The sequence below is a fragment of the Cnephaeus nilssonii genome (genome assembly GCF_951640355.1).
Source record: "Cnephaeus nilssonii genome assembly, chromosome: 2".
NCBI lineage: Eukaryota > Metazoa > Chordata > Mammalia > Chiroptera > Vespertilionidae > Cnephaeus > Cnephaeus nilssonii.
Window position 1 is genome coordinate 25,636,264 of NC_137073.1, and position 19,816 is coordinate 25,656,079.

At 45.2% G+C, this 19,816-nt stretch overlaps 1 protein-coding gene across 5 annotated transcripts in view; it reads left to right on the plus strand.

Annotated features, from left to right (window-relative positions):
* The first annotated feature begins 3,036 nt into the window (after window positions 1-3,036).
* NDE1 (nudE neurodevelopment protein 1) overlaps window positions 3,037-19,816 on the plus strand; it is a 33,098-nt gene continuing 16,318 nt past the window's right edge. For 4 of the 5 annotated variants that reach the window (XM_079797408.1, XM_079797409.1, XM_079797406.1 and 1 more), the window contains exons 1-4: window positions 3,037-3,146; window positions 11,151-11,276; window positions 13,249-13,402; window positions 19,208-19,356. In XM_079797408.1, the coding sequence (XP_079653534.1) occupies window positions 11,194-11,276; window positions 13,249-13,402; window positions 19,208-19,356 (386 nt within the window). In that variant the 5' untranslated portion in view covers window positions 3,037-3,146; window positions 11,151-11,193. Of the gene's footprint in view, window positions 3,240-11,150; window positions 11,277-13,248; window positions 13,403-19,207; window positions 19,357-19,816 lie in introns of all 5 variants that reach the window. The other variant, XM_079797410.1, reaches the window with a different exon arrangement.

A 19,816-nucleotide genomic window follows, 5' to 3' on the forward strand; every position in this document is an offset into this window, starting at 1 on the left:
CACATAGCTGTATCTAAATCTAGACAGTTTAGGATGTGTTAGCTGAATACTATGGAAAAGTTTATTTCTGAGGTTTGCCTAGAAACAGATTCACTTTGCAGAAGAATCAATAACTAGAAATTGCCAAAAGAGACCTTACACACACACACACACACACACACACACACACACACACACACCGCCCCTCAAAGTCTGAAGTTTGAGGCAATTTCATTAGACAATTCCCCATAGGTGGGTGAATTTCAGGGGAAGCTAGTACATCCCGGTAGACATCCTGGTAGACATGTATTGTGGAGGGCAAGATCAAACACGGAGCTGAAGAATCCTTCGTGCTTGAATTTCATTTTCCAGTAGGAAGAGGACAAATACACATCATCAGCCTGCTTAGGTTAAATCTTCATTGTGTCTGTGTGGGGAATATTTTCCAAATGGGAATGAGACGGGAAAGCAACCCTGTTTCTAGCATTTTGTTCTTTTTCAAAGTACCACATATGCTTCTCTTTAGGGGTGCTTTCCTTTTTATGCTAGTTGAGTATCTCTGAACACGGACCATATTAACTAAAAGTTTGAAAAGGCAAACAAAGTAGTGGTGGATTTTTTAAAATTCTTCTTTTTAGAAAAAGTTTTTAGCCACAAAACATAATAAAGAGCAGACACATTTTGTTTGACTTTGACATTCTTTCCAGGCCAGAATTGTGCCTGGTCTCAACAGGTTAAGTGCAGTAAATAAAAAAAAGAACAAATTGTACGAAATGGAAAGCTAATGAAAAGTCTTAATTACAAATAATTTTTAAAGAAATGTAATTTTGTTGTTTTCTGTAGAAAAAACTAACCTATGCAGAGTACACCAGCCCTTGGAAGCAGATAATTATGAATCAAAATACAATTTGATATTTGTGAAAGAGTGCTTTAATATTTTCCTTAAGACATATTTTCTTAATTTAGCCTCTGTTAGTCTTATTTCTATTCCTTTGCTGGACAAACTCTTTTTTCAGAGAGTAAGAGTAACTTTCAGTTTTTTCCTTGTCCAAATTATATGAAACAAGGATGAAGATTGATTTTTGTGCTATTTAAGCAGCTACTTTACATTCAGTTCAGCTCCTAGATTAACCTGGCTGCCACTAAAGTAGTTTCTCCTCCAGCAACTTTTCTTCTATGTTAGGTTAAGTTTAGGGTTTTTAAATAATCCTATATAATAAAAGCATAGTATGCAAAGTGTCCCCTTGCCCAAGAGTTGTCCGGGAGTTCGACCAGGGGGTGGGGCCGGCTGGGGGAAGGGAGGGAGTACCCCCACGGTAGCCAGCAGCCCCTAGGGACCCTACCAGTGCACGAATTTCGTGCACTGGGCCTCTAGTAAATTATAATGGAAGGACTTAAGAGAAACTGAGTTCTCCACTCATTCATATCTGAATACTACAAGGAAAATAAATTTAATAAAGAGGGGATAATGCTTTAAAGTACACCAAAATTTTCCTTTCATTTTTAAGGCTTTACCAAATGATATTTACCTAAACTCCTGTTCCTGAAGAGGAGTTTAATCATGATAATCATTTCAATATCCCCTCCCTCTTTTTGGTGGAAAATGAAGGAAACTGAAAGCCAACTAGTTGACATTACTTGATCAGTGCCATTTAGTCAGGACTGAAATGATACTTCATCAATTTGTACTTCAATTTATCTGTAAACTGGGGTGACTGTTCCCTGCCCAGAAACCTCACACAATGATGAGGGTCAATAACATTTTGTTGGAGTGAAAGAAAGCATAAGAGCAAAAGTGTCAAGAGGATGCAAATGACTTATTAGCATTTGGGACCAGAACGAAAGTTCTCCCCACCCCCAAGAAATTTTGGTACTTTCCTTAACCCTGTTGATGTAGGTGGTGGTTCCCTTTTGTGTCTCTGAGCTTCTTCCCGGACTAGTGAGGAGTCAAAACAAAGTAGAATTAGAGAAAGGCAGGGAGGCAGAAGGGATTCTATGAATGCGCTTGGAATCCTCAAAGTAGTTAAGATTTCTTTGCCTCTAGCATAGTGCTGAAGAATACGAGTGTAGGAGTCAAACAGACCCAGCTTTAAAGCCTGATTTCTTACTAATTGTGAGACCTTGGGCAACACATTTAACTTCCTGCACCTTAGCTTTCTTATCTTTAAATGAAGACAACGCAAGTGTTCTCCTGTGGTTCTCATCATCCTGGCCTTAGCTCCATTGTCCTAGAGTGGCCTTCCCTGACCATTTTATCTGAAATGATTCCTCCCCAACCCTTTCTATCACGTGACTTTGCTCTATGCTTAGCACTTAGAAGCTGAAATTATTTAACTTTTTCTGTTTGCTGTTTAATGTGTTTCTTTCTTAGTAGTATAAACTCTTTGAGGATAGGCATCTTGTCTGTGCTATAAGCGTGAGTGCTCAAACAACAATTGCTGGGATTGCTGTGAGAAAACCTAAGTCAAGTTAGCATTGTACCCGACACAACCAATTTTCTAACCAATCACGATCACTTAACAAATACATAGATTGTACCTAACTATGTTTGCTAAGTCACAGAGAGGAACTTGCCCGAGATCACTCAGCTAGTAAGGGTTCAGAACCGGGCTTGAAATCAAACTCTTACGCACTACGTTTTGCTACCTTTGAAGGAGGTGGTCATGTTGAAATTTTTATTTTGGGTATAAAGGAATGGGAAAAACCCAGAGCATTGCTTAGCCTAAGCGGATCTCAATCTTTGTCTTTCCTCTGATTGGGGGAAAATGCAATCGGTGTCAGAGGAGGGAGACGTATTTTCTTGCCGTGCGTTGGCCCACAAGTCTGAGCCCGTTCCGGGGTGTCCGGGGAGCAGCCAGCATCCTCCAAGGCGGGCCAGGTCCCCGCCCGCCAGCCAGCGCCTCACAGGCCCCCTCCCGCCGCAGGGCCGCCGCGTGGCCACGCCGCACCCGGACCCTGGGAAAAAAGTTTCCAAACGCCGCTGCTCGGTGCTGATTGGCCGAGGCGGACGCGGTCCCGTGGCGCTGCAGCCAATGGATGACGCGGGCCGCGAGCGCAAGGGCGGGGGCGGGGGCCCGAGGTCCCGGCCGCACCACCCTCAGCAGCCGCCGCTGTTTCTGCCGCCTCCGCTGTTGCAGCCGCCGCCCGTCCTCGTCGCCTGAGCTCGGGTAAGTGCGGAGCTGCAGCCGCCGCCGGGACTGAGGGCAGCCTGGGGACCGCCTCCGCCGCTGGGAAAGTCCTCTGCCCCGCCCCGCCGCCAGGTGCGCTTTGGGACCCCTGGCCGCCGCGGGGCCGGGACCCTGGGGCTCTCCTCGCTTGCGCGTCGCTTCCTGGCCGCTCGGACTCGGGCGGTCCCGGGCACTTAGGTTCGAAATTCCCGCTTCCCCGGAACCTCCCTTGCTAACTTTGTGCCTTCCTTCTCTTGTGTCCTCGAGCCCGGCTCCTCGCCTTTGCCAACTTTCTTTCTCTTGCTGCCCTCCTTGACTCCCTTGGTCCTTCTGCCCTCCGCGTCCCCAGCCCTCGCTGCTCTGCTGCTCGGCTCTCCTGTTCCCTCCCACCCCAGACTCCCCTCCTGGACTCCCTAGTCTCTTTTCTCGCCTTGGGTTCTGCCCCTCCTCAATCCCCACCACCCCTTTTCCTTCGGCTGTCCCCCATCTCCCCTTCATTTCTCGTAGCTCTCCTCCTCGCCCACTTCCCCACCCTCTTCCACCCTCATTGCAGGCCTCTTTCCAAAAACCTCCTTCCTCCACCTCCCTCCCTTCGGGAACGTGTTTGGAACCGTCTCCTTTCCTCCGCGTTTCTCAGGTCTCTGCTGCAGGACGGTTCAGATTTCCTCTGACAGCACTTTGGGGACGGATTGGATAAAGGATGAAAACGCTTATTCTACAGCTTGAATGCTGCGGCTGGGCTTACCGACCTCTCCGAGGTCATGGGAAACCCCGTCACCCCCGGGACACCGCTTTTGGGGAAGCTCTGCTTTATCTTCTCCAGTCTTCTCAGGTTCTCTGCCTCCTGAGGGTCTGAACTTCCCTGACTTCTTTGTTCAGGGTTTGTACTAGCTTGTGCCTTTTCTGCTTGCAGCACTAGCTTGTGCCTTTTCTGCTTGTAGCCCGAGGCCCCTTTTAACTTCTTTATGAAGAAATGGCCTTTGCAGCGTGCGCTGGGCAGATATTTGTTGCTTTCTGTGCTAGTTTTGTGTGTGTATTAGAGGATAGGATGGCGTTTTAGGACATGGGTAGGGTGCTTTGAAGAGGGATTGAATCCCAGTGACTCCCAGAGACACTTGGTACCTGACACCGCCCAAACACACACACCGGTATTCAATCCGTTTTGAAGCTTCAATCTTTCCTCTTGGTGTATCTTTTATGTAGGACTAGATCCAGATGATCTATGTCCTTGAAGTCTCAGGGGCCTCTGGTTGGTATATTTTATCCCATTTTGGATAAGTGTGCGAACCAGAGAAATTACACTACCTTTTTCTAAAGACAGCGTTCTAACATGAGCACACCTGTGTACAGAAAGCTAGTGTCAGCTACTAGTACTGTGTTTGCATCCAATACCAATGTAGATGCTTTGTATCTGCCTCTCCCAGCTGTGCCTGAACACTTAGTACAGGGGTCCTCAAACTTTTTAAACAGAGGTCCAGTTCACTGTCCCTCAGACCGTTGGAGGGCCGGACTATAATTAAAAAAAAAAACTATGAACAAATTCCTATGCACACTGCACATATCTTATTTTGAAGTAAAAAAACAAAACGGCAAAAACACCTGCATGTGGCCCGCGGGCCGTAGATTGAGGACGCCTGACTTAGTAGGTGTTCAGAAATGTTTGAAAAGGGATGGAGGAGGGGGAAGCCACAGTAGGAAAAACTCATTCCCTGGCATTTTGGTTTCAGTAGAAAAAAATTATCCCGGAACAATAGCTATTCTATTTTTTTGTTCGGGTTAAAATTTCAAAAGCAAAATATGCTTACTGTGAAAGTCAAGGTATATAGTATTATGTCAGGTGTAAGTTCTCATCTCAGTGCCTGCTTTACTCACATTCTGGTACATTCTTCTAGACCAGTGGTCGGCAAACTCATTGTCAACAGAGCCAAATAGCAACAGTACAACGACTGAAATTTCTTTTGAGAGCCAAATATTTTAAACTTAAACTTCTTCTAACGCCACTTCTTCAAAATAGACTCGCCAGGCCGTGGTATTTTGTGGAAGAGCCACACTCAAGGGGCCAAAGAGCCGCATGTGGCTCGCGAGCTGCAGTTTGCCGACCACGGTTCTAGACCCTTTGTATAGAAAGAAGAAAGGGAGATAGATTTGTAAACAAAAATGGCGTTGTTTCTTAATATGTCATGAACTTTCTCCCATTTTAGTACATATGATTATTATTATTATTTTAAAAATATATTTTATTGATTTTTTTACAGAGAGGAAGGGAGAGGGATAGAGAGCTAGAAACATCCACCAGCTGTCTCCTCCACACCCCCTACCGGGGATGTGCCCGTAACCAAGGTATATGCCCTTGACTGGAATTGAACCTGGGACCTTTCAGTCCACAGACCGACGCTCTAGCCACTGAGCCAAACCGGTTTCGGCTAGTACATATAATTATTTTTTAAACAATTTTACTTGATTATTATTTTTATATAGTTTTATTGACTTCAGAAAAGAAGGAAGAGAGAGCTAGAAACATCAATGATGAGAACCATTGATAAGCTGCCTCCTGCACGCCCCCACCGGGGATCGAGCCTGCAACTCAGGCATGTGCCCTTGACCGGAATCGAACCCTTAGTCCGCAGGCCTACGCTCTACCCACTGAGCCAAACCAGTTAGGGCAGTACATATAATTCTTAACAACTTCATAGTTTTCCAGTCAGTCCTCTGTTGATAGTTAAGTTTCTCCAGTTTCCACATCAGTGAATTGATGGTGTACAGTCTTGAGTATTTGTCCTTGCGTGCCTGTTTTTTAGGTAGATCATTATAGACATTGAGAGCACAAAAACAGAAGCCAGACTTGCTGACTCTTGACAGGTCTTGCCCCAGTGATATCACCTCTGCAAAGTGCAAAGCCTGCTTCATAACGTAGAAGCTGTTGGAGCACGTGCTGGCATTTAGCAACTTCTTTCTCTCCCTTCCTTTCCCTTCGGCTCTTCCATTTGTTTTGATTGGGAAGGATTGGGGTTGGGGTGGAGAAGGGCGGTGAGTTAATTCCTGATGGTTTATAGGTGTGTATTGCTTCTGACCAGCATGCGCTGGCTTTCTTCACTCAGAGGGAAGCCAAGAGAGATTGCTTTGTTGTTGTTTTTCTGATTTTGAAATCAAAGGCATGTGTCTCAAGTGTGTTTTCAGACTTCTCTGTTAACTTTAATCATGGAAAACACCCCCCCCCCCAAAAAAAAAAAAGAAAAACCTTGGTGAAACACATTTTTGTAGGAGTGATAGTTCTAAGTTATATAAAATAGATACTTTTTGAACCACTTGTCTCAGTTTGTTCTTCTGTGCATGCTGTAGAATATACAGGTGAGGTGCCCATTAGATTTGTCCATGATGGTGGGACACGATGACATGCTGGTGTATTGAAAACACAAATGCCTGTAGCACAGATGAAATAAAGGCGTGAATGAAGTATCCGCTTTTAAGATTGTGGGTACAAGGTGTGTATATCATTACCAAGAGTTAACACCTGCCCGTCACAGTCAGTGCCTTTTAAAAGACCGTGTGGGCCAAATGAAATGAGTGAATTTGATCTCTAATCAGTCTGTTTGCAATCCCAAGGAGACCTTGAACTTGAATTTAAAGACAACCCCCCAACCCAGTGGTCAGCAAACTCATTAGTCAACAGAGCCAAATATCAACAGTACAACGATTGAAATTTCTTTTGAGAGCCAAATTTTTTAAACTTAAACTTCTTCAAACGCCACTTCTTCAAAATAGACTCCCCCAGGCCGTGGTATTTTGTAGAAGAGCCACACGCAAGGGGCCAAAGAACTGCATGTGGCTCGCGAGCCGCAGTTTGCCAACCACGGCCCCAACCCCCTGTCTGGTTTATAATGTTTCTGCTCCAGCTTTTAAAAGACCAAGTGATTGTCTTGCTTACTCTTACAGCTGAATGGCCTTAAAGTGACAAAATTGTTTATAAATGCCTAGCACACAGCAAATAGAAGGTGATGTTAAAATTCAGTAGATAATGCTGGAAGAAGGGAACCTTTGAAGTCATCTTACCTGCTTTCTGTGGCAGAGAATAACATTAGAACTTTGAGACATTTTCACATGGCAAAGGAAACATTTTTTTAAGATGTGCTTCCGCAGCACATATACCAAAATTGGAACGATACAGAGAAGATTATCATGGCCCCTGTGCAAAGATGACACACAAATATGTGAAGTGTTTCATACTAAAAAAAAAAAAAAGGTTGCTGTTTCAAAACAAAACTGTTACTTCTTCCCTCTTACCTGTAATATATTTTTTCTCTTCCCTAAGGATTGTTTTTGAAGTGCAGAGGTTTTTGGTTGAAATGCAGGCTTGTGGTTTTTACCTTTAGTTGAAGGAATCAGAGATTTAGAGAAGGGCGTGCAAGCTGTGACATAAGCTCAGGTCTCTGCTTAGTTTCTCCCCAGTACCTGAAGTCCAAAACCAGATCCTTCCCATCAGCATGGTTGTATTTAGAGCGCTTCCCACAATGGAAGTGCCTCCTAAAACATCACAAATTAATTTCTTCCTTCGGGATTAAGTTTTGAGCCTCACTGGCTGTGATAACAGTATTTTAAGGATCCCTTTTCTAAGCCTCATCTGTCATAAGCGTGTAGGATGAGGTTATTAAATTCTAGTAACTATATCAGATACTCCTTATCATGTAAACCGGAGGAGGGGGTAGTTTCAAACATGGCGTCCTATCCTCCAACCCCTTCCCATCAAGGAGGTGCCACCCAGGTGCTGAGGGAGAGGGTTTCCCCATCCTGATAAGCATCTTAGGGATTTACAGATATAAATTATAAACTAGTCTTCAGAGGGTCTCTTGCTTCTTGCCTTTTCGTAACCTCATACCTCCATCAGCTAGTGGCCAATCTCTATCTTCCCCTATGTATGTTCATTCCATACGCATTTATTGAATGCCTGTCAGCACTGGGGATATAAAAGATGGAGAAGATCCCTATGTTCAACAACTGGCATTCCAGTGAGGGACGATAAACAAAAACAAAACTTATAAAGTGATAACACAAAGTTGGGTTAGTGTGATACTGAAGGGCTGGAGTGGGTATTTGGTAGTACTAAAATAAGGTCTCTCTGGGGAAGACATTTTAGCTGAGATCTGAATGGCAAGAAGGAAACCTGCTGAGAAGAGATCTGAAGGAAAAGCATTCTAGGCAAAGAGAACAAGTGCAAAGGCCCTGAGGTAGGGCAAGCTTGGTGTGTTAAAGCAACAGAAAGAAGGCAGTGTAGCTGGTGCATAAGCAAGAGGGGTAGGCGGGTGGGAAATGCTTAGAGAAATAGGCAGGGACTAAATATGTTGAACCTTGGACATGATCTTTTTGCAAACAGCAGGAAAAGTCAGTATACATTCATTGTTCCTAGTTCCTTACATTGTCACCCTACTTTACGCAGACTTCCTCCCATGCTTTGCGTTTGTCCTTAAAAAGATCATTAATGGCCACACAGTGCTCAGTTACAGTTGCATGGGCTCTGCTCTGGACACTATAGACATTGGTTTGTTGACTGCATATTAGCTGTGTTCTGGGCTCATTAGAGCTTATGGGTTGAGCAGGGAGCACCATACCTAGGTTCACCCTTTCCTGGTGCCATGTTAATTACTGTTATTTACAGTCAAGGTACTCCATTCTTTTTACTTTCAGCAAATAAGACCCATCACTTTTTTTAACATATTAAGTAGCACTCTCTTGTGACAGAAATCCAACCCTAACTGGTACAGCCAAGAAAGGGAGTTGGTCATCTCTCATAATCATAAATCAGGTACAGCTGGATCCAGGCGCTCAAACAATATCATCAGGACCCAATCCCTCTACCTCTTGGTCCTGCTTTCCTGTGTTTTGGCTTCATTCTCAGGCTGTCTCCTCTCTTGCAATAGAAAAATGATCATTGGCACTCCAGGCTTACCTCCTACCATCTAACAAACCCTAGTGGAAAAAGAGAGTTCATTTCTCCTACCCCCACCCCCCCCCCAGCTTTATGGTTATACTAGTGATTGACATATAAAATTGTGTAAGTTTAAGGTGTACCACATGATGGTTTTATGCATGTATATATTGCAAAGTGGTTATCACAATAAGGTTAGTTAACACTTCCAGAGACTTTGTTTCTTGATAGCTCTGCAAAAGGTGTGGGTCTGGACACTTGTTGGTTTAGCTTGCGTTAGGCCCACCCTTGTTATTGGCTTAGCTTGGGTTAAGCCCAACCCTGCACCAATGACGTATTCAGCTTGCAGAAGGCTGATCCCTGTCATTGGCTCAGCGTTGGGTAGGCCCACCCGTAAGCCAGTTACTGATGCTGGAGGCATGAGTAGTCACGTGCCTTCTCCCAGGTGCAGAAGATGATGTCAAGTTCATCTGAACCACATGGAATGGGTGTTGAGTCAGTTTCTCCAAGGGAATATTGGGATGCTGTTACAGGAAGATGGAAGAAGGAATGCTGGACTAGAAAAAAAATCAACCGATTAACAGCTTTCTACTCCATTTGGCCTCGCTGCTTGGCGAGTTTTCAGAGAAATTGTTCTCAGAAGGGTGTAGGTGGGAGGTCTCATGGTATACTTTCTCTGAATTAGGAAAGAAGAGAAATTAGGAGGGCCAGAAGATGTGCAATACAGTTAGTTACTAGCAAGTGTAGAGTTACCAGTAAGTGCTGTGCTCACATATAGGTATTATTGTTCAAATTCTGCCAGAGATCCAGAAGTTGGTGATTGTATCCATGTCAGCACTGACATATTTGGCCGAATTATTTGTACTTTTAGCCCAAAATACAGCTTGTTGGTTATGCCTTGCAAAGTGCGGGGTTGCGTTCATTCTTTTGTCCCCAAGGACACACACTGCAGACTGTGAGCTCCTTCGAAGGAAGGAAGGGACCTTGGAGGCATCTAATTTGGGTTTCCAGTGACCTTTTGACAAGCTCAGAGCCTTTAATAAATTCAGAAAATAAGCTATTATATCCAGAGGCTCCATCAGCAGGGAGTCTATAAACTGACACTGTTAGTAGAACGTTTCCTAACCTCTGCTCTGGATATCTCAAAATCCTCAGAGCCGAAGCCGCCAACCCCCACTCCCCTCGAGCTGTGGTCTACTTTGTCTCCTTTTCTACTCACACCCAGTTCTCCAAAACCCCATGGACTTCCTCTTCGTCACCTCCCACGTACTCCTCCACCCCAGTTTATTTCTCCTCCCTCCTCCATTGTGTTGAAATATTCTTGCTCACATTACCAGTGACCAACATTTTGCTAAGTCTCTTGGATATTTTCCAATCCTTATCTTACCATCTTCTCTGTTGCATCATGGATACTGTGGAGTGTCGTTGTTCCCCCCACCACCCCCCTTCCCCACGACACCGTCTACGCTAGGACAGCTCTCTGTTTCTCCTCTGTCTCCTCCAATTACTGTTTCTTTCCTTGCCCCCCTTTTCAAACATTGGCATTCCTCAGAGTTCCATAAATAGCCCTCATTAGATTCTCCAGCGGTTCCGTCACAAGAAAAAGGAAAGAATCAGCTACAAACTCATAACTCTTAAGTTTGTATCATTAGTCCAGAATTTACCTCCGAGTTTAAGATTCAGTGTTGCATCTAGATATGTCGTGGGCATGTCAAACTAATAATAGCTCAGACTGGGTTCATTATCCCCTGCCCTAAAGATTTTCCTTCTGATATTCTGCATCTGTGGTGATGGGGGTGGGGGTGGCACCCAGTTGCCTATGTGAAAACCCCAGGAGGAGTCCTCACCTCCATATTTTTCTTATTTCCCCTCTTCCCAATGTGTTAATCAGCAAATCCTGACAGTTTTATCTGTCCATGGAATGAAACCTGCAGGTGGGCTGTATTTTGTCTGAGTTTAGTTTTAGTGATTTGGCAATGTTTTATCATTTAGTCCATTGTAAAGTTGGGGAATCCCTACCCCTACCCCCGTTATAAAGATCAGCTGTTTAACCAGGGTAATAATTTTAAAACTTTCTCTCCTAGACACCATGCCACAAGAAGAGTGACTTCTTCTTTCATTTTCACAATGGAGGACTCTGGGAAGACTTTCAGCTCTGAGGAAGAAGCAGCTAACTATTGGAAAGATCTGGCTATGACCTACAAACAAAGGTCGGTTCTCCAGAGTTCACCCTGATTTTTCTTCCCATAATGATGGCAGCATTTTGGGGGGCATATTATCTGATAAGCACTGTGAAGGCTTAACATACATTATCTCAGTTAAATCTCAAAACTACCCCATGAAAAAAAACAACATGATCTTCCCATTTTACAAATGAGGAAACTGATCCTTAATGAAGGCAAATAACTTGCCAGGTCGCACAGCCAGTAAGTAGCAGAGATAGAATTTGAACTCCAAAGCCTGATGTCCTAAGTAAACTACTACTTCCCATCTTATTTTTCTGGCAGCGTTTTATCAATTCCTAGATGCCATATCCGGTCAGTGCTTCATGTGGGGGGAAAGAACTCCCTGAATCTAGCAAAATGGGTTGTTGCAATTTTAAAAACCTGAAACCAGTGTTTCAGTGCCCATATCTGGGAGGTGTGTGCGTGTGCGTGTGCGTGTGTGTGTGTGCGTGTGTGTGTGTGTGTGTGTGTGTGTGTGTGTGTGTGTGTGTGTTACATGCCATTGAGTTGGTTCCAACTCCTGGCAACTCTGTAAATGAGTGATGTCCACAAGGTCTTGTCTTCAACAGCCCTACTCAGCTCTTGTAGACTCAAGCTCATGGCTTTTATGGAGTCAATCCATCTCCTATTTGTCTTCTATTTTTCTCAGCATTATTGTCTTTTCCAAAGAATCCTGTTTCTCATGATGTGTCCAGAGTAGCTTCAGTTTTGTCATTTTTGCCTCCAGTGATGTTTCAGGCTTAATTTGCTCTAGGACCAACTTGTTTGTCTTTCTAGTGGTCCAGAGTATTTGTAGAGTTCTTCTCCAACATAGTTCATGAATCAGTTTTTTTACTATCAGCCTCCTTCACTGCAATGTTCACATCTGTGCATAGTAATGGGGGATACGAAGGTGTGGATTAACTTAGCCTTGGTCTCTACTGACATCTTTGCTTTGGTGCTCTTTCCTAAGTCTTTTGAGTCTCAGCTTTCTCTTGATTTCTTGGCTGCAGTCTCCATTTGAATTGACTAGACCAGTGGTCGGCAAACCGCAGCTTGCGAGCCATCTTTGGCCCCTTGAGTGTGGCTCTTCCACAAAATACCACGGCCTGGGCGAGTCTATTTTGAAGAAGTGGCGTTTGAAGAAGTTTAAGTTTAAAAATTTTGGCTCTCTGCCGAAACCGGTTTGGCTCAGTGGATAGAGCGTCGGCCTGCGGACTCAAGGGTCCCAGGTTCGATTCCGGTCAAGGGCATGTACCTTGGTTGCGGGCACATCCCCAGTAGGGGGTGTGCAAGAGGCAGCTGATCGATGTTTCTCTCATCGATGTTTCTAACTCTCTATCCCTCTCTCTTCCTCTCTGTAAAAAATCAATAAAATATATTTTATTAAAAAAAATATTTGGCTCTCAAAAGAAATTCCAATCATTGTACTGTTGATATTTGGCTCTGTTGACTAATGAGTTTGCCGACCACTGGACTAGACCAAGGTAAGCAAAAATCTTGAACAAATTTGATGTCTTCATTGTCTATGTTAAAGTTGTATGTTTTCTTCTATAGGCATGATTTTTATCTTCTTTATGGACATATTATAAGGGTGGGTGTGATAAATGACATTTGTATTATGACCAATTCCCACTTATAAACAAATCTGCAGAGGATTCACAATTGAAATTATATTTACTACATGTTGAGCTCAAAAATATATGTTGAATGAATGAGTGAAGAGTGAATTGGTTAAGAAATGGCTTTGGCATCAGGCACGCCTGGATTCAGGTCCAACCTCTGTTTCTGGCTTGTTATGTGACCTTGAGACAAATCACTCACCTTGTCTGAACCTCATCTTTTCATCTGTAAAATGGGGGAAATGATAGTTTCTGCCTCAAAAGGTGGTTGAATAAAGAGCTAACCCATGTATAAGACTTGGCAACATGTAAGTGCTCAGTATATTATTATCTGACGTCTGGGAATTCTGCTGCAGGGCAGAGAACACACAAGAGGAGCTCCGAGAATTCCAGGAGGGAAGCCGAGAATATGAAGCTGAATTGGAGACACAGCTACAACAAATTGAAACCAGGAACAGGGACCTCCTGTCAGAAAATAACCGCCTTCGCATGGAGCTAGAAACCATCAAGGTGAGGGGGTGAGAGGAAATGCTTCCAGGGTGGCGAGTGTGACTGGGAAAGCGAGCCCTGCAGAGCAAGGGCCGTGGCCCTGGGCTCACTCCCACCTCCAGGACTGCTGAGTGGATGTGGTGGTTGAACACTTTATGTTCCAGTAGCTCTGTGAGAAGCAAGTCACACATATGTCCCCAGGGCCATTCTTTGATTGTCTATAATAATCTCATAAGGCATGTGAAAAGTAGACAGTTTTAGAGTATTGAGGGTTGCTAGACTTGCTGATCATCTCTCTACACTAATAAAAGAGAAACATGCAAATTAACCATCACTCCGCTACACCCACCAGCCAATCAGGAGCATATATGCAAATTAACCCAACAAAGATGGCAGCGTTCACGGAGCTGGATCGAGCAGGAGGCTTGGGTTGCCCCTAGTGATGGAGGAAGCCAAGCTTCCCGCCTTCCCTAGCCAGCCCTGGCCTCCGCTCAAGGCTACAAAGTTTCAATTATAGAAGATAAATAAATCCCAAATACTTGCTTCCCGCCTTCCCTGGCCGGCCCTGGCCTCCGCTCAAGGCTTCAAAGTTTCAATTATAGAAGATAAATAAATCCCAAATACTTGCTTCCAGCCGGCCCTGGCCTCCACTCAAGGAGGCGCTGAAAAAAAAAAGGAAGGGCTGGGAGTTTGGGTCCCCGGGGGGTGTGGCCAGCCTGCAAACAGCCATCAGGCCCTCACCTAGGCTGGCCAGGCACCCCAGCAGGGACCCCCACCCTGAAGGGGGTGTGGCCAGCCTGAAAACAGCCCTCAGCCCCTCACCCAGGCTGGCCACACCCCCATGGCCTAATCCCTGTAAAAGGGCAGTCGAACATCCCTTGAGGGGTCCCAGATTGGAGAGAGTGCAGGCTGGGCTGAGGGACACCCCCCCACACACACCCCTGTGCACAAATTTCATGCACTGGACCTCTAGTATATATATAAAAGGCTAATATGCAAAGTGTCCCCTCAGGAGTTTGACCAGGAGACCGGGAGTTCGATTGCTCTCTATGATGTGCACTTACCACCAGGGGGCGGGGCGGAACAAAGGAAGGCCCCGATCAGTCCTGATTGCCAGCCAGACCTAGGGACCCTACCTGTGCACAAATGTCGTGCACCGGGCCTCTAGTTGTATTATAAGGTCCAGGGTTGTGCTTCCAGTATGGTAGCCCCTAAGCACAAGTGGCTATTGACATTTACATTAATTAAAATAAAATGAATAAAAATTTAATCCCTCAGTTACACTAGCTGCATTTCAAGTGCTCAGTAGGCACATGTCTCTAGTGGGTCTGATGATTGGACAGAGGGGTTGTACAATGTTTCCATCATCACAGAACGTTCTGTTTGGACAGTGCCCGTCTAGAGCAGGTTCCCAGACCTGGGCACTGTTGACATTGGAAGCAAGGTAATTCTCCGTTGTGAGGGCTAAGTTTTGCATTATAGGATGTTTATCAGAATCTGGTCTCCACCCACTAGATGCCAGTAGCACCCCCTCCACGAGGTGTGATGGCCAAAAATATCTCCAGACCTTGCTAAGTATCTGGAGAAACACTGCTCTAAAGGGTAAAGACTGCCTTCTGGACAATCTATAGGGCTTAGCACATGATCACTAAGGATAACACTGTGCCCTGGAGACTGTGGTTCTCCGCCCTCACTGCCAGGCAGATCACCTGGCCAGCTTGGTAAACATCAGACAGGCCCGAACCTATCCCTGCCCTGAGATTCCTGTTCTCAGTAAGTCTGAGTGGGGCCCCGGCATGTCTGCTTATCTTTTATGTATTTTTTCTAAATAAAGTTCCCCATGTAAATTTTGATGAGCTGCTGTGGGAACGAGCCAAGGTCCTGCAGTGTTAGGTGTGATGGAGGGAGACGTGCTACTCGCCCTCTGGAAGCTTCTTGGGGAAGACAAACCTAACACCAGGAAGCACTTAAGGAAAAGATGCTTAGTTACCGTACATAGTATGAGCATGAAACCCTCCTGAGAGAGAAAGATCTGCATGGGTTGGACTTGAGCTAGTGTTTGAAGTCGGGTGTGTGTGTGTGTGTGTATAGTCAGTAACTTGGTGCCCGCGGTTGATAAAGAATTCATCTGACTCTAGCCAACTTGGCTCAGTGGATAGAGCGTTGGCCTGCGGACTGAAGGGTCCCAGATTCAATTCCTGCCAGGGGCACATGCCTGGGTTGCGGGCTTGATCCCCATTTGGGGGCATGCAAGAGGCAGCCTATCAATGGTTCTCTCTCATCATCGATGTTTCTGTCTCTCCTTCTCCCTTCCTCTCTGAAATCAATAAAGAAATATATATTAAAAAAAAAAAAATAGCCGAAACCGGTTTGGCTCAGTGGATAGAGCGTCGGCCTGCGGACTCAAGGGTCCCGGGTTCGATTCCGGTCAAGGCATGTGCCTTGGTTGCGGGCACATCCCCAGTAGGGGGTGTGCAAGAGGCAGCTGATCGATGTTTCTCTCTCATCGATGTTTCTGGCTCTCTATCCCTCTCTCTTCCTCTCTGTAAAAAATCAATAAAATATATTTAAAAAAAATAAAGAGTTCATCTGGACCTGCCACAGACACAAGAGTTAGTGTCAAGTGGACCTTGGGAGTCCTGGCTTTATTGGTACATGGGAAAAAGTGAGACCAAAAAATGGATTGGGTCCCTGGCTAGTGTGGTCAGTGGTTAGAATGTCGCCCTGTGCACCAAAGGGTTAAGAGTTCGATTTCTGGTCAAGGATACATGCCTGGGTTGCAGGTTCGATCCCTGGCACTGGTCGGGGCATATGCGGGAGGCAACCAATTGATGTGTCTCATATCCATGTTTCTCTCCTCTTTCCTCTCTTCCTGCCTCCCCCCTCCTTTCCCCTTTCCCTATCTCTCTCCCTCTCTCCCTTCCACTCTCTCTAAAAAAATCAATGGAAAAAAAATATCCTTGGTGAGGATTAACAACAATAACAAAATTAATTGGAGATTTGCGAGATGGGGAGGGACAGAGGGAATACCCCAAAGACCTTGGAAGCTGAGCAGAGAGTTGAAGCTTTTATGCCGTAGACCTCAGAGCCCAAAGTGGCCAATTGCAGGTCAGTCTGGCCCATAGATGCTGTTTGTTAGCCTTTAGTGGTTTTTATTCAACATTTTATCATGAAGGTTTTGAAGCACACAGCAGGTTGAAAAAGTTTTCCAGTAAACACTTGTATATCCACCACCCAAGCTCTACCAGTAACCTTGGCCATACTTTTCATTACATATCCATTCGTCAGTCTGTCTTATGTTTTGATGCATTTCAGAGTGAATTGCAAACATCTATACTATACACTTCCCTTTAAATACTTCAGCATGCTAATAATAACAAGAGTTCAGTGTTTGTTTACAGTTTATTCTTTTGATGGTAAAATTTATATCTTTAATATCAACATTCAAAGTTATGAGGCTATAAAAATCTGGAATTCCGATTTCCTTTGAGCATTGGCAGATCTGGCTACACCAGGCCTGCATTCTTTCGCACCAGCAAAAAGCTGAGTAGTGGTTGCTTAGAGCAAGCATTCTCCAGTTCACCCTGGTCCCCACTGCTGCCCCCACCACCACCTCCGACACTGAGGGATAAGTGTCACTTTCTTTATTCCTACACCTGTTCCACTTCACTCGTTTTATTAACAGCCTGGCCCCTGCAGGCATTAGTATTTAACCTCTGCACCAAGGAAACATAGTCCTTAAATTGAAGGGGATTCTTGGGATGGAAATCTATGGAAGGAAGATCAGTGATATGGCTGATATTTTGGAGGGGGAAGGAGGCCCTCCATGGATGCTGAATAAATATCAAGTTATTACTAAGTAATTAACGGCCTCAGAACTGAGCCCTTGTACCTGCAGACCACCATTACAAGCACACGACAGGTCCGTGAGACTCGGAGTATAGAGCAGGGGAAGAAATAGAAATACCTTGGCGTAAAGTGTCACCAGCCCATATTTGTCACCTAAGAGGAATGTAGTCAACTGAATCAGACTTGTTGACAACTGGCTTATTCATCACAAGTTGAATAAAAAAGCCTGTAAAGGATCAAACAGAGCATCTATTGATGCCTCCATCAGCTGACAGCTCATTATAATTAGCCCCAAATGAAAGCGCAACATTTCAGCAATAGTTTTTCATGTCCACGAGTTCAAAGGACTTCCTTTGAATCTCTGTGCTGGTGGAGAAGCTCGTTAACTGCATCCTCAGAGAACCTGAATTTGAATTTAGGTTAATAATCTAGGATCCTGCACCCTCTTGTTTTATCTAGAGGTGCACCCTCCTGAAGGGTGTGAGGCCATCAGGGCCACGCCTGAGAATTTGCTGTGCACGGGGTCTGGTCTGCCCCCACTTGCCTCAGTGGAGACACTTTTCTGTGCTCACGGCCAGGAAATGGAGTATCAGAGGGGACCCAGCAGGCTGAGCATGTGAAATGCCCTCCCTGTCCTCACCCTGTAAATAATCTGCTTGTTCTGTGGGCGTTCCTCTTCACAGTGGCTCTCCACGCCTCCCGGCCTAGGCACCATTACGTCATTCTAGCAACAGCTTTGTTTACTTGGCTGGGTGTAAAGAAAAGAAAGGAGTTTGTCTATTTTTAGTGATTTTTTTTTCTTGAACTTTCTAAGTAGACCTTGGGCATTTCCTGTGGGAAGTATTTTCTTTTGTGTGTAGATGAAGGAAAGGTAGTAAGGGTGTTTGGTGAAGAGGGAGGGAGGGTGGGAGAGAAAAAAGGAAAGAAGGGGAGAGAGATTAACACCTGTACCACCTGGATTGAGTTGGTGAGGGCAGTTTGGCATAGTTGTTTTAAGAGCACAGGCCCAGGTGGCCCAGGTTGGATCTTGGCTCCATCATTTGTTACCATTTGACTTTGGGCTAATTCTGTAACTGAGCCTCAGTCCCCACATCTCTGAAATGGCATTACATGAGGCAATGTAATTGGCCTACTGAGCCAGAGGCTGCCACAGAGTAAATGATAAATGTTAGCTTCTATAGTTGGGCAACAACAGGTCATTGAGATCTGGGCTATTCCTTGCCTTGGAAAGCCCTAAGCTTCCTCTCATATTTCATATCAGGTTTCTCCCCCTCTTTGTTCCTTTCCTCCCTCTCTCCCTCCCTTCCTTCCCTGTTTTCCTTCCTTCCTTCCTTTCCTCTCCCACAGGTCCAGAAGTTTCTTCTGACTCCCCCATGCTGCAGGGGAAGTGTCCTGGATCACAAAGTCAGAACATTTGTCAAACTGAGTACATGATGTCCTGCTCTTATTGTGTGGTACATGCTACCAAAGTCATTGTGATCCCCGATGTTCTCTTTATGATCCAGAAATGTCCTGCGACATGGATTCATATTGTCCTCACAGAATAGGCATGGGGAGGTTTATGTGGCTTTCTATGGTTGTGGAGAGTGGGGGGAATGGATGCTCAGTGGCTAAAAACAACATGTATCTGCCCTGATGGTGTGGCTCAGTGGTTGAGTGTCAACCTGTGAACCAGGAGGTCACTGTTTGATCCCTGGTCGGGGCATATGCCTTGCCCAGGTTGTGGGCTCAATCCCTGGTGTGGGACATGCAGGAGTTGGCTGGTCAGTGATTCTCATCATTAATGTTTTTATCCCTGTCTCTTCCTCTCTCTGAAATCAATAAAAACATTTAAAAAACACACACATGTATGTACTACAAGAGGAGCGCATGCATTCCAGAATTAGCCTTCAGTATTTTAAGGAGGTGACAGGGAAGGGGGAGATAAACAGAGCTTATCAGAAGTCTTATTCATTCAGTGTCGATTTTGTCATTCAGGAGAAGTTTGAGACGCAGCATTCTGAAGGCTACCGGCAGATCTCCGCGTTAGAGGATGACCTAGCCCAGACAAAGGCAATTAAAGATCAGCTGCAGAAATATATCCGAGAGCTGGAGCAAGCAAATGATGACCTGGAGAGAGCGAAACGGTATGTCAGGAAGAAAACAGGTCTTGGAGCCTTTTGTCTCTGCTTTTTGCCACCAGCACCTGGGGCCCAGGCACTGTGTTGAGTATAGAGAGTTCAGCAGTGAGTCAAACCAAGCCAGCGTCCTTACGATCTTACAGTCTCATAGGGCCCAGTGGTCGGCAAACTCATTAGTCAACAAAGCCAAATATCAACAGTACAACGATTGAAATTTCTTCTGAGAGCCGAAAACCGACTTCTGCGCATGGGCCACGAAGTTTCAGTCGCACTGTACGTGCGCGCCCGCACGTGGTATTTTGTGGAAGAGCCACACTCAAAGGGCCAAAGAGCCGCATGTGGCTCGCGAGCCGCAGTTTGCCGACCACTGTCATAGGCAGATAAGCACAACTTAATTCCAGTAGTAAGTCCAGGGTGCCATGGGGGCAAGTGACAGGATATCTTAATTTGGCCTTCTATGAGATAA